General features: G+C 65.0%; 1 protein-coding gene across 1 annotated transcript in view; it reads right to left on the bottom strand.

Moving 5' to 3' along the window:
- The window catches only part of CUX2 (cut like homeobox 2), a 39,699-nt gene that overhangs the window by 613 nt on the left and 26,873 nt on the right, over positions 1-12,213 (bottom strand). Inside the window, exons 8-21 of the mRNA XM_026058865.1 lie at positions 11,337-11,385; positions 10,456-10,584; positions 10,051-10,242; positions 9,829-9,887; positions 9,690-9,738; positions 9,501-9,600; positions 8,527-9,183; positions 7,461-7,562; positions 4,317-5,083; positions 3,858-4,017; positions 2,452-2,721; positions 1,851-2,039; positions 1,413-1,686; positions 15-162 (exon numbers count right to left, since the gene is read on the bottom strand). Of these exons, the coding sequence (XP_025914650.1) occupies positions 15-162; positions 1,413-1,686; positions 1,851-2,039; positions 2,452-2,721; positions 3,858-4,017; positions 4,317-5,083; positions 7,461-7,562; positions 8,527-9,183; positions 9,501-9,600; positions 9,690-9,738; positions 9,829-9,887; positions 10,051-10,242; positions 10,456-10,584; positions 11,337-11,385 (3,145 nt within the window). The remainder of the gene's footprint in view (positions 1-14; positions 163-1,412; positions 1,687-1,850; positions 2,040-2,451; positions 2,722-3,857; positions 4,018-4,316; positions 5,084-7,460; positions 7,563-8,526; positions 9,184-9,500; positions 9,601-9,689; positions 9,739-9,828; positions 9,888-10,050; positions 10,243-10,455; positions 10,585-11,336; positions 11,386-12,213) is intronic.

Below are 12,213 nucleotides of genomic sequence, written 5' to 3' on the forward strand. Positions count from 1 at the left end.
CCCTCCTCCGGCGCCGGCTTCCGCTCCTCGCCGTCCGAATCCGGGCTCGGCGGCTGGGCGCCGGGCTGCGCGGGGCCGGTCCCGCCACCGCCGCCGCTCGCCTCCGGGTCCGTGTCGTTGTCCTGGGCGCCCTCCACCAGCATCTCCCGACGCATCCGCGACCTGGRGGGACGCAAGCAGAGGCCGGGCGTGAAAACCCCAGCTTGTCCTCCCTCAAAACGTTTCGGGCGGGGGGCGGCGCGGTTCGGAAAGGCTTCGCTAATCGGAAGCGGCGTTTTGCGGCGAGCGCCCCGCCGGCCTCCCCCCGCGCCGGCCTCAATCCCTGCTCCCTTTGACAGCACCGCGGTGCCACATGAAAGCAGAGACTACCCGGGCCTGAAAATGGGGAAATGGTTTTGCGACGCTTTGAGCCGTTTCCAGTTTGCAGCCTTCCAAACTGACCCAATTCTGCAAATATTTTCCACTACCTTTTTTTTTTTTTTTTTTTTACATAACCAAGATTTTTTTCAAAGACTTATTTTAGGGCTGTTGCGTTTACTGAGAACAGGAGTGGCTTTCCTGGAACGACACACGGGGAAAGGTTGTGGAAAATTTCGGATTTAAAAACATCGGTCAACTTTTCATCAAAAAGGCCGATTTTCCGAGATCTCCCCCGCGCTCCCCTGAGTCTTCCCAACAAGCAGTCGCTTCGCGAGAGAAGCTTGGGCYGGCTTCCATAAATATTTACCATCTACTTTGGGCTGCCCCAGGAGAGCCTGAGGCTAAGCGGACTTGACACGAGCAGTTATGTGCCTTTTTATACCGTTTTATAGAGCTGGAGGGGGCACGACCCCTCCAACTGCGCTGCTCGCCTAGGGGCAGCAGTGAAACGGCGCGAGGCTGGCCGCATCGGCCCAGAAACGTCTCTGGGACGGGGGAGGAGGATGCGGGAGCCGGGTGGACACCTGCGACGCRGCCCGAGGGAAAGGGCCCGTGCCGCTCACCGAGGCTGGGCTGCCGCGGGGACGGTCCCCAGTCCCCTCCACCCTGGCGTCTTTCCCCCACGCGCCGCCGGGCTGCTGCTCCGTGGCGGATGGATGCCACCACGGCCATCGCTTCCAACGCCCAGCCCGACCCGCTCGAGCAGTAGGACATCTCCCATGGGTATCTGATAGCAAAGTCGCACCGATTTTTGGCCGATCTCCTGTGCCCCGTGAACCTCTACGGGCCGACAGCGGCTCTGGGTCCCCGCTGCTGGGACGCACGGCCGGGCGAGGGGGACAGGGTGCCCGCAAAGGTGCCACGGCCCCGTAATGCCGCTGCGATGGCACGGCGCAGCGCTCCTCGCATCCCCTCGCCCCACCGTCTCCGCAGGTGGCGGGGGGGATCGGTGTCGTGGTGCTGCCCGGCCCCCCCGAGCGCGCGCCCCGTACCTGTAGTTGTGGAACCAGTTGATGACCGTGTTGGTCTTGAGGTTGAGCTGGAAGGAGAGCAGCTCGATGGTCTGCTGCGAGGGGTAGGGCTCCAGCTGGTAGGCCTTCTTCAAGGCTTCCTTCTCCTCCGGCGCCAGCACCACCCGCGGCTTCTTGATCTGCAGCAGGCTGAGGTCCTGCGGCTGGAGGCTGGGGCTGGCGCACTCCGAGCGGGCGCTGGGGGACTCGCTGTCCGAGCCGGCGCTGATCAGCCCGTAGCGACGCTTCAGGTAGGCTGCGGGGAGAGGAGACGGTGCAGCGCTCCTGGGATGGACAGCCAGGTCGCCCGCGCCGGCCCCGGCCGCTCCGCGAGGGCTGCGGGGCATCGGTGGCTGCGGATCCAGCCTGCAGCACCCCAAGCCCCCCCGGCCAGGCACGCGTCACGGCCCCGCCGCTCACCTTTCTTCTCCAGCTTCTTCATGTCGCGGAGCTTCTCGACGTTGTGGGGGTCGTTGAGCCAGAGCTGCATGCGGACGAAGGGCTCCCTCCCCTTCAGGCTCAGCTTGTGCCACGGTTTGGGCCTGGAGAGGAGATCGGACACCGAGCCCTGCGTCAGGCCCAGGATGCTCTCCCCGAACAGCCGCTGGCCTGGCAGAGGAGAAGCAAAGGTGGTTAGAGCAGGGCCGGAGCAGCGGGGCTGGAGCTCTGGACCCCCGTCTGCCCCCGCGCTGGAGATGCGCCCGGTTTCCAGGGCAGCCTCGCTCCTAGCGAGCCCACGGCCGGGTTCCCCTTGAACGCGTGGGGCCGGGGAGAACGTGGGGCTCTGCGGCTGCTAAAACGCGGGGCGACGCACCCAGGAGCGGCACCGGACACGGGCAGCCCATCCCCGCCAGCCTAGGCGAGCGCACGTGGGCAGGTGTCCCGGTGCGGCCGAGCAGAGGAGGTGGCACCCCAAGAGCCGCCCAGCGCCGCTCCCCGCCGGGCCGGGCAGCACCGGGAGCCCGGCGGCGGCCGGCAAAGCCCGGCAGCCAGGCGGTGCCGTGCCCGAGGCGGTGCGCACCTAGGTTGTTGTCCGTCAACACCTCCTTGACCTTCTTGGTGATGGAGTAGGTGTCCAGCTCGGGGGACATGGCGACGATCTCCTGGATGCCCACGGGCCCTTGGCTGTTGGGGTAGATCTTCCCGCTCAGCACAGAGGCCGACCGGCTCTCGGGTTGCTGATTTTCCTTGCTGCTCTCCAGGGCGAGGGTGAGGGGCTCCTGCGAGCCCTTGTCTTGCTCCGAGGGGCTGGGTGGCGGCGAGGGGGACGGCTGGGCCTCCGCGGGGCTGGCTGCGAAACACGCCGGGGAGAGCAGGCGTTAGCAGCACCCTTCGGACAGCCTCTCCCCCGCCATCAGTTTTACCATGGGGATGCAGACGTTATCGGCTCGCTCCTGCCCCGCTCCCCGGGAGGCAGAGGCCGCGTGCGCGTGGCCCGCAGCTCTGCTGGAGACGGGGGGGCTGCGGGGCCGTCGCCCCTCTCCAGCCCGTCCCCCGAACCTCCCCCGTGAGCCCCAGCACAGGGTTCCTCCAAAGCGATGTCGCTAACGACCTCTCTGCTTGCATAACTGTCTGCAAGCACCAAAATGCAGCATGCAACAGTCAGTCCACCCCCTCCACGCGCAGCGTCAGCATCGCCTGCAGTGCGCCATTCGCCCGCCCCAGCTGCGGGTCCGGCTCCCCACCGCGCGCCGCAGCGGAAAGGCGTTTATGTGCTCCTAAAACACCATTTCAGGTGGTTTTGCTGAGAGCAAAACCCTGTTTTCCAAACTGGCCAGGCGCATGGTGCAGCGCTGTGCCTCCGAGTCCGACCCTCCTCCCGAACGGCTGCCAGTCTCCCGCGGGTTTGGCACCAGCGGCCGACTGAGAACCCCTTTCCGTGGGAAACCTCCTGGGCCGGGAGGACGGAGGGAGCGGAGGCGGAGGCCGGGGAGAGGGAGGAACTCAGCGGGAACCAACCAGGGATTTTAGCGTTTAGCACCGTCCGCAGCACGGGCAGCCCGCGAGCAGCTCTGCCTTTGGAAAGGGGGAAAAACAAGCAGAATCTCTAAGGCCGCTGTTGCAGAGCAGGAGGCGACAGCGGAATAATTAAAGAGCGAAAACACAACATTAACATAAAAAACCAGTTACTTCTTTATTCCAGGCACAAAGCCAAGGATTTTGTTGTGTTTTTTCTTTTCTTCTTTTTTTTCCCCTTAACTAGATGACTTTCAAAACCCATTCCTGACAAAATAACATTTGAAGGATCTGTGTAACAGCCTTATCTTGTCTAACATACTAATTAAGGGGGTTCGGAATGAGTTGGACGTGTCAGAACAGCAGCTTTGGAGAGACGGATAAAAGGGGCCTCGCCGGGAGGCGACAGCGCGCGTGCAGGGTGCCGGCGCCGCTCGGGGACCGGGGCCGGGGCAGGCGGTGGGGACTTACCCTGCGAGGGGGTGGGCTGCTGGCTGATGCCCTGGCCCAGCTGGTCCGTCAGCCACAGCTGCATGCGGATGAAGGGCTCGCGGCCCTTCTGCGTCAGCTTGCTCCACGGCTTGGGCCGCGACAGCATGTCGCTCACGCTGCCCTGCGACAGGCCCAGCACCTGGGGACGGCGGAGAGGTTAGGCGGCCGGGCCGGGGGCCGCCGAGCCGAGCCGAGCCGAGCCGAGCCGAGCCGAGCCGAGCCGAGCCGAGCCGAGCCGAGCGGCGCCTCTGCTCCTCTCCGTTCTGCCCCGCGGCCGGCACGGGCTCGCCGGGTGCTCCCGCGGGGACCCCGGGCAGGAGCAGCCGGAGGGCAGCGGCCGAGGCAGCCCCGCCAGCGGGGACACGGGGCCGGGCAGGGCGCTGGGGGCAGGATGAGCCCCCGGAGCGGAGAGGACCCCCGGGGACCCCAGGCCGGTACCTTCTCTCCGAAGATCCTCTGGCAGATGCCGTTCTTGGCCAGCTTCTCCTTCACCTGCCGGGTCAGCTCCAGCGTGTCCACCTCCCTGTACATGTACATCTCGTACTGCTCCGGCGTCAGCGGCGGCACGGTGGGCTTGAGGGTCCGGGGCACGTAAGCCGGGTAGTAGGAGAGGCGGCCGGCGGCCTGCGGCTCAGCCCCCTCCGACTTCATCTCCGTCGCCTTGTGGGGCTCGTCGTCGGCCGGCGGCAGCTCCTCGTCGTTGGCGCCGCTCTCGCCCGGGTCCCCCCGGGGCCAGGCCCGGCCGTTGGCCATGCTGGAGTAGCTCGAGGAGGAGGAGGAGAGCGAGGGCGACACGGAGGTGTAGGGCCGGCTGAGCAGGCTCCTCTCCGCCGCCCAGTGCTGGTCGAAGTAGGAGCCGGCGTCGCCGATCTCCGACTTGACCTTGCGGATGATGCTCTGGACGAAGGCGGCGGGCGAGAGGACGGCGAGGGGCGCCGGCGCGGCCCCGGGGCCGGCCCCGCTCCCGTCCTCCTGCTTGATGTAGGCCTGGACGATGTTCTGGCTGACGGCGGCCAGCGTGGCGCGCTCGGCGGGCGGTGTGCCGCCGGGCCGCCCGGCCCCGGCCTCCATCTCCAGCAGCGCCTGCTGCTGCGCCTGCATCTCCCGCCGCGCCTGCTCCAGGATGCTCTTGATGGCGTCCTCCGAGCCGGTGCCGCCGGAGCCGTTGGCGACCGCCTGAGGAGCCGAGGCGTTTTTGGGCTCGCCTGCAAAGAGGAGAAGAGCGGGAGTGAGCGGGGAGGGTGCCGGCGGCGCGGCGGCTCGTCCCGGGGTCCCCCGGCACGGCGCTGCGTCCTCGCGGCAGAGCCGTGCCGCGGCGGGGCCCGGGGCGGAGGGTGCGGGAAGGTTTTGAGTTCTGCTCCCGGACGGCAGACGCGACTCTGCAGGTGGTGGGGGTTTCTCTGCCGAAGGGCGTCTGGCAGAGCCGCAGCCCCGGTTCGGGTGCAAGAGGTCCCGGTTGCGCTCCTGCCCCCGGCCAGCGCCTCTCCCCCTCTCGCCTCGGTTTTAAAACGGGGTAAATGATTCTGTAAAACGGGGTTAATGATTCTTCCCTTTCTACGGACACGGGCGCTGGGGACGGCGCGCTCCGTGGCTGCTGAGCTGGACGGGATCCGAGCGAATAGGATCAGCTCCTGACAAACCGCCCGCGGGATCGAGCCTGCGAGCGTTCCCGGTGTGCGGGAGCGAGCAAAGTGCCCCTGTGCCCCGGGAAGAGGCCTGGAGCGGAGAGCCCGGCCCGGAGAGCCTCGCTGCGAGGCCGGCGCCGAGCACCGTCCTGGGACCCGGCTCCCCCAGCACGAGGACTCGGGGGGTTGTTTTGCTCGTTGCTTTTTTTAATCCCCTTAAACCCTAGCAAGATTGGCTGTTAATTGCATTTCCTTCCCTTGCCTTTATTTATTAACAGAACAGCTTTTGCTTAGCATGGCACGCACGTAAATCATTCCAGCCTGGGTGGGAAGTTCACACCTCGCTGGAAGGAACGGGAATTTCCAGGCTGCCTGTGAATGTGCATCCCGGGCCTCTCCTGGAGCTGGGATTAGCCTGGTGCCAGTACAGCTGTTTGCATGGCATGTCCTCGATCTTCACGCCAGAATGCGATTTTTGATGCTCTTCTAAGTACTGCAGCTTTTCTTTTTTCAGCGCATTGTTTTAAAATGTTGCCATAACTCAAAACGCAGGCGAAAGGGGATTTGATCCAGATCTTGTTAATAGTGTTCTCCTTCAGGCAGACAAGCAAGGCGGGCGATTTCAGCTCCGCGGGGACTGCTTGGCAGATCATAAGCGCAGAAATCGGCCGGGTAGCGTGGACGGCAGCACCCAACAAAGCAAACGCTCTGAAAGCTACATATATAACTGGGATTCTGTTTCGACGATTGCAGAGTAAATCCTATTAACAACGATGGCAATATACAAACATGTTTGTTTTCCCCGTCTGTTTTTCCATCATTCTTGTCTAATTTAATTCTCAGGGATTCTGCTTTCTCAGCAGACTACCTGTTTTAATGTATTTCATTTCTTGTAATTGACTGTGCGCACAGCTGGTTTAATGATTCCTCACGCCATATGGATTGCGCGTTCTCATTTAATCATCTGTTTCGGGAGGGGGGAAGGGAGAGGTTAGGTCCGAAGTTCCTAAAAGCCCCGATGCAAAAGGGCCTCTGTTTAGAAGGAGCCTCGCGACGGCACGGAGGCACCGCAGCACTCAATCACGTGGGAGGGCTTCATCTCTAACAACATTTAACATGATTTCGTTTCACTGTGATCCCTAAATATTTTCTACGGATGTCCTTAGGTCAGCGTTTCACTTTTCATCACGACTGCGGGCAGGGAGGTGACAAAATGACACTGCCCAGCGCCCTGGAGATCCAGTCCAACCGGGAAGGCCCCCAACAGGTCCCTGCTCCAGATCATGCATCCGAGCAGGAGAAACGCCCCCAAAAGCCCAGTTTGGCCCTGCCATCTTGGTCCAGGCTCCTGCTTGCAGCCAAGGTCCCCACGGGCTGCCCACAGTGACAGTGCCCCAGGTGACGCCTGCAGGGACACCAGGACCTGCAAGGGATCCTTGGGGTAAGAAAGTATTTCCAAGCTCAGGGCACCTACATTTGGGCTCCGAAAGCCCAAACCTTTCTCTGGGGAAGGATGTCTCAACCTTTTGTGATTTGCAGGCTCCTAACGTTTCCCAGAGGAGGTAAACCCCCCCGCGCAGGGAGTCGAAGGCTTCTGCTGGCTGCCTTGCTTTCCCGAGGGCAGCCCTGGAAGGACAACCTGAGTGCCAGGGGCGAGCAGGCCGATGAGCACAGCCCTAAAAGTTCAACGAAACATCAAGGTGTTCAGATGTCACCGGTGATCTGAGACACCTGAGAAGAGACCCGGTTTCACAAAACGCTGCCTTGGCGGGCTGTGAGGTGGGTCCAGAGGAGGAGCCGCGTTTTGGGGCCAGAACAGGAAGGTCGGGATGTCTGGGGAGGGCTTGGTCCTTCGCAGCGCAGAGCCAGGGGTGCAAACGGGGTGACCGGGAGCTTCTCGCCACCGGGATCCACGGGGCAGCTCCGGGGCCTCCCAGCGCGGCACGGCTGCACCTACCTCCCTTCTGCGACTCGATCTCCTTCTTCGCCTGCTCCAGGATGTTTTTGATGGCGTCGTCAGAGCCGGTTTCTGGCGTTCTGATCCGCGGCGTGATGCTACCTGATCAAAGAGGCACGATAACAGATTTGTCACCGGCGCTGGTTTTACAAGCTCTGCTTGTATGTCAGGCAGTATTTACTGCTGCTCGTGTTCAGTTATTTTTAGAGATGCTGGTTTTAAGAAAACTGTCACTCCCGATTAGTCACTAGCCAGAGCGAAGGGAGCCCAGGTAGCTCCGCTGGCAGCTTTCGCCTCCTCGTCTGCAGCCCGGCGTGCGGGGGGAGAGACCGCCCTGATCGCAGGGGGCTTCCCGGCTCCGCACCGTATCCGTGCCCTCCCAGCTGTGCCGGACGAAGGGCTAACGCTGGCACAAGGTCCCTGTGCTTTGCTTGGATTTGCAAAGCAGCTGGATTTCCGGGGAGGAAAACGGCCTCCTGCCAGGGAGATGCCCAGGAGCGCTCCACCGGTGCTGGGCAGCGCGCGGGAGCGGAAAGGAGGCAGGTTTGGGGCAGGCGGACAAAGACGCGCGGCGTCGGGGTGAGCGGCCCCCGCCCCGTGCCTCGGTTTCCCCTCGCCTCGCCTCACCGCCTGGGCTGGAGGCCGGCAGGACCGGAGCCAGCGCCAGCGCGGGAAGGCGCTGCGGGGCATCATTATTTCATGGCGGTGCCGACACCGTACCGACGTCCCGCAGTATTAAGGCTTCATTATTTTAACAAAACATTCCCGAGTGCATTGATTCATATGCGAAGAAACACGCTAATGAATAATTAAATGGCTCTTGTCAGAATAAACGAGCAAAGCGCATTCGGGCTCGCGGCTTCCGTGACGGCTTGTTTTTAATTGTTACGATTTGCCGGGACCTCATCCTGCCCGGCGGCTGGCTCCGACCCGGCGGCACCCTGGCAAGCTGGGCACGGCGAGAAATAATCCCTGGGTGTCTCCTGCGGGTTTCCCGGCCCTCCCAGCCGGGATGGGACGGGATGGGACGGGGCAGCCGGCGCTGCGCGGCGCCGGGGCCACTCACCTCTCTGGCGCACCTGGATTGTCCTCAGAGCCAGCACGTTCTGCTCGTCCGCCAGGAACTGCTTCATCTTGATGAACGGCTCCTTGCCCTTCACCGTCAGCTTGCGCCAGGGCTTGGGCCGGGCCAGGATCTCGCTGACGGAGCCCTGCGACAGCCCCAGCACGTAGTGGCCGAAGACCCGCTGCCCGATGTTGTGCTTCAGCAGCTGCTCCTTCACCTGGAAGGCGATTTCGGCCGTGTCGAGCTGCTCCTCGTCGGCGGCGCTGCCCTCGCACTGCTCGCCGGCGGGGCTGGCGTCGCTGGCCGGCGCGGTGCCGGTGCCGGTGCTGCCGCCGGGCGCCCCGCTCCCCTTGCTGGCGAAGTAGGCGGAGGCGAAGGGCGGCCCCCCGGCGCTCTCGCTCTTGTAGCCGGCCGGCAGGACGGGCTTGGGGAGCAGGGCGTCCGCCGGGAGCCTCTCGCCGGGCGCCGCGCCGGGGAAGGGGGACAGCGAGAAAGTCCGCTGGCCCTCGGGGGCCGGGCCGGGGCCGTGGGGCGGCGGGCCGGGCGCCGGCGAGGAGGGCTCGTCGGCCGGGGCGTGCGAGAGCTGCTGCGGGGACGGGTACGGCTGCTCCAGGCCCAGGGACTCCCTCACCGCCTCGTCTTCGGAGGGATCCTCCTCTAGAGAGCAACGAGAGAGGTGGGCAGGCACTATAGCGCCGGGCGCCCGCCGGGCCGCCTGCCTCCGTTTCCCCCGCCCGGCTCCGCTCCCGGCCGCGTTCCCGGCTCCCCGGAGGCGCCCCGGGCAAGGAAGTCCTTGGGGCACCCAAGAGGACCCAGGAGTCCTGGCTCCGCTCGGAGACCTTCCCGCCCGCCGCGCTGGCATCCAGGGAGGAGCACGGACACACGGCAAGGGGAGGATCCGAATATAAACCCAAACGGCACAAAACGTGCGCGCGTACAAATCGAAAAGCCCCGGGTAAATGCTGTTACCCTACCAGTGCTGGCTAGCAGGCTCGGCTTCTCCAGCAGGTATTTCTGAGAGGGGTAGAAAGCCTCCTTGCCTAGGAGCAGCGCCTCCTCCGGCTTTGACATGCTCTGAAAAGAGGGAAACGGAGGCGGGGAAGGGTTACGGAGCGAGCGGCTAGGGCAGAGCCGGCACGGGCGCCGCGGCCGAGGGCACTTGCCTGCGGAAGGCTGCAGCTCGCGGACGCCACCTTCATCGCTTTCAAGATGCTGGGAGAGGAACGGGAGGGTCAGGCGGGCTGGGAAACGCGCCGCAGCGGTGCCGGGCAGGGGAGGGAGCCGGCGCCCGCCGTGCCCTACCTCAGCTCCGTTTTGATCTCCTCGTAGTCCGCCTGGGCCTGCAGTTTCTCCTCCAGCTTCTGCGGAGGAGAGGGGGGGAGTGAGCGCAGCTCCGTGCGCGGAGCGACGAACGGAGCTCCCCCGGCGCCGCGGGCTGCATCCGGCCCCACGCAGATCGGCGAAGGCACCGAGCGACGGCTCGGGCAGCCCCACGGCCGGGCGCCGCCGGGGCCAGGCGCTCACCTCGATGGCTTCGTTCTTGGCGGCCAGCTGCCCCTCCAGCTCGGCGATGTGGTTGGCCGAGGACTCCTCCAGCTCCTGCAGCGAGCTCTGGAGGTGCTGCACGTCCTTGAGCAGCCGCAGGATCTCCCGGTCCTTGGCGGCCAGAGCTGCCTCCAGCCTCGACCCTGAGCACATGGAATAGTTCACTTTGTCCTGCCGGGAGAGGGGACACCGTCAGCACCGCGGCCCGGCCGGGGAGGGGGGGGCGAGCGGCCGGGGCTCTGCTCGGTGCCCGCGGGCCGGGAAAGGCAAAGCGAGGGGCAGGAGACGTGGGAGCGGGGTCCCCGGCCGACGCTACGCCCCATGCCCCGACGGTGCAGAACGGCCTGAATCCCTCCCGGCAAGGTGCCCGGGTGGCTCCCGAACCCCACGGGGGGGGCTCCTCACCCCGCCGCCGGCCCCCTGCGGAGAGCAGCAGGCCAGGCGCAGGGAGCTGTTCACGGAGGCCAGCTGCTCCCGCAGGCTCTCCACCTCCCGCTGGGCCGCCTCCGCTCGCTGCAAGAGAGGAGGAAGGGCGTCAGGCCGGGCGCCCCGCTTCGCCCRCCGGAGCCCCCTGCTAGCGCCAGCATCAGCGTAAAACATCCCCCGCGCGCTCGCGGCAGGAACGGGTCGTCCCCGTGCGCCGGCCRCGGACCGCCTGCACGACGCCAAAAGGCCATATTTACACGCCAAGGGCCCTTCAGGCCCCTTTTATTATCTGCACGTGTTTACTTGCACCCGCGCTTCCAGGATTAAACAAAACTAACGAAGGGAAACGCAAACAACGAGAAATAATTACGCCCGAGACCAGCACAGGTTGATGCGGGTCAYCCTGCTCTCACCCCTGCACCGGTGCTGCCCGAAAACACCCAAGACGGAGGCTGGAGGCGTTAAACGCGTAAAAGCCAGCAGCTGAAATGCACCCGAGCACCAGCGAGAGATGAGGGGTCCGCCCGGGGCGCAGGATCCTCCGCGGGGCTGCGGGATCCTCCGCGGGGCTGCTTCAGAGGAACCGCGGCACAACCGTTTGGGGGAGCCCAGCCCAGCCGTGGTGGCAYGAACCCCTCGGGGCCGCGGGCAGCCGCCTGCCTCCCCGCGGAGCCTCGGACCGTTTTTGGGGACAAACTTCAGGGCCAGCCAGATTTGGGGAGGAGGGGGGGGGGTGCAGGTCCCGCGGGCTCCTTGGGGCGCACGGGTCGCGGCTGAGCGCGGAGGGGAGGAAACGGGGAACTCGTTCTGTGCTCGCTAAAAGAGCCGGCTCTGCTCACCTGGTTGGCTTTCTCGAGGTTCGTCATGATCATCGCCACTTCGTCCGCCCTGCGACCGCAAAGCAAGAGGCGTCAGCCGCAGCGGCTCCGCRTGCAGCGGCTCCCGCGCAGCGAGCGGAGCTTCCTGCTGGCCTTCCCATCTGGTTTTCCCTTGCCCGCCGCCGGGACGGGCCGAGGTTAACGCAGGTAACGAGCTGGGCTCCGCTCCAGCCCCCGGGGCCGTGGCGGCGGCGGCTCTCTTTGTGCCGCCGCGCTCGCGAGAGCAGCCCAACGTCCGAGCAGCCGTAAGCGTCCGGCTCTGCGGCTGGCGAGAGCCGGAGCGGGGGACAAGACGCGCTCGACTAAAAAATAAATGGCACCCGACCAACAAAAATAAGAACGTGCAAATGTACATCTGGTGAAGCAGAGGGGGCTGTGAAATGCAATCCACGGGCTGAGCTCTGCCTGCTGCYGGAAACCCGGGAAGGGAGACCATACAGAGCCCAAGGGAGAACATCTCCGGGTCCGGAGGGATGGAGCAGGCCCGGAGCCGATGGAAGAACCCACTTCCCTGTATTATTGCCCACGTGCCTACAGCACGTTCGGTCGCTCCACGGGCGCTGCTCCGAAGCCTGAGGGCACAACACACGTCTCGGGAAGACCTAAGGAGCGACTGGGACTCGGAGGCTCCCGCGGTCGCTTAACGCATCTGAGCAGCAGCAGGAGCTCCCTGAGCCGTCTGCACACCTCGCAGACGCGTCTCTGCCGGGCCGCGGCTCGGACGCGGGCGCTACCCGGCCCCCATGGACGCTGAGCTGAGCTGAGCCTCGGGCACGCGAACGGAGTCTGGGGACAACTCGAAAACGGRCCTAGTCTCAAAGCCGTTCTCAAGTCCCAG

Source organism: Apteryx rowi, unplaced genomic scaffold (assembly GCF_003343035.1).
Source record: "Apteryx rowi isolate R43461 unplaced genomic scaffold, aptRow1 scaffold_15, whole genome shotgun sequence".
NCBI lineage: Eukaryota > Metazoa > Chordata > Aves > Apterygiformes > Apterygidae > Apteryx > Apteryx rowi.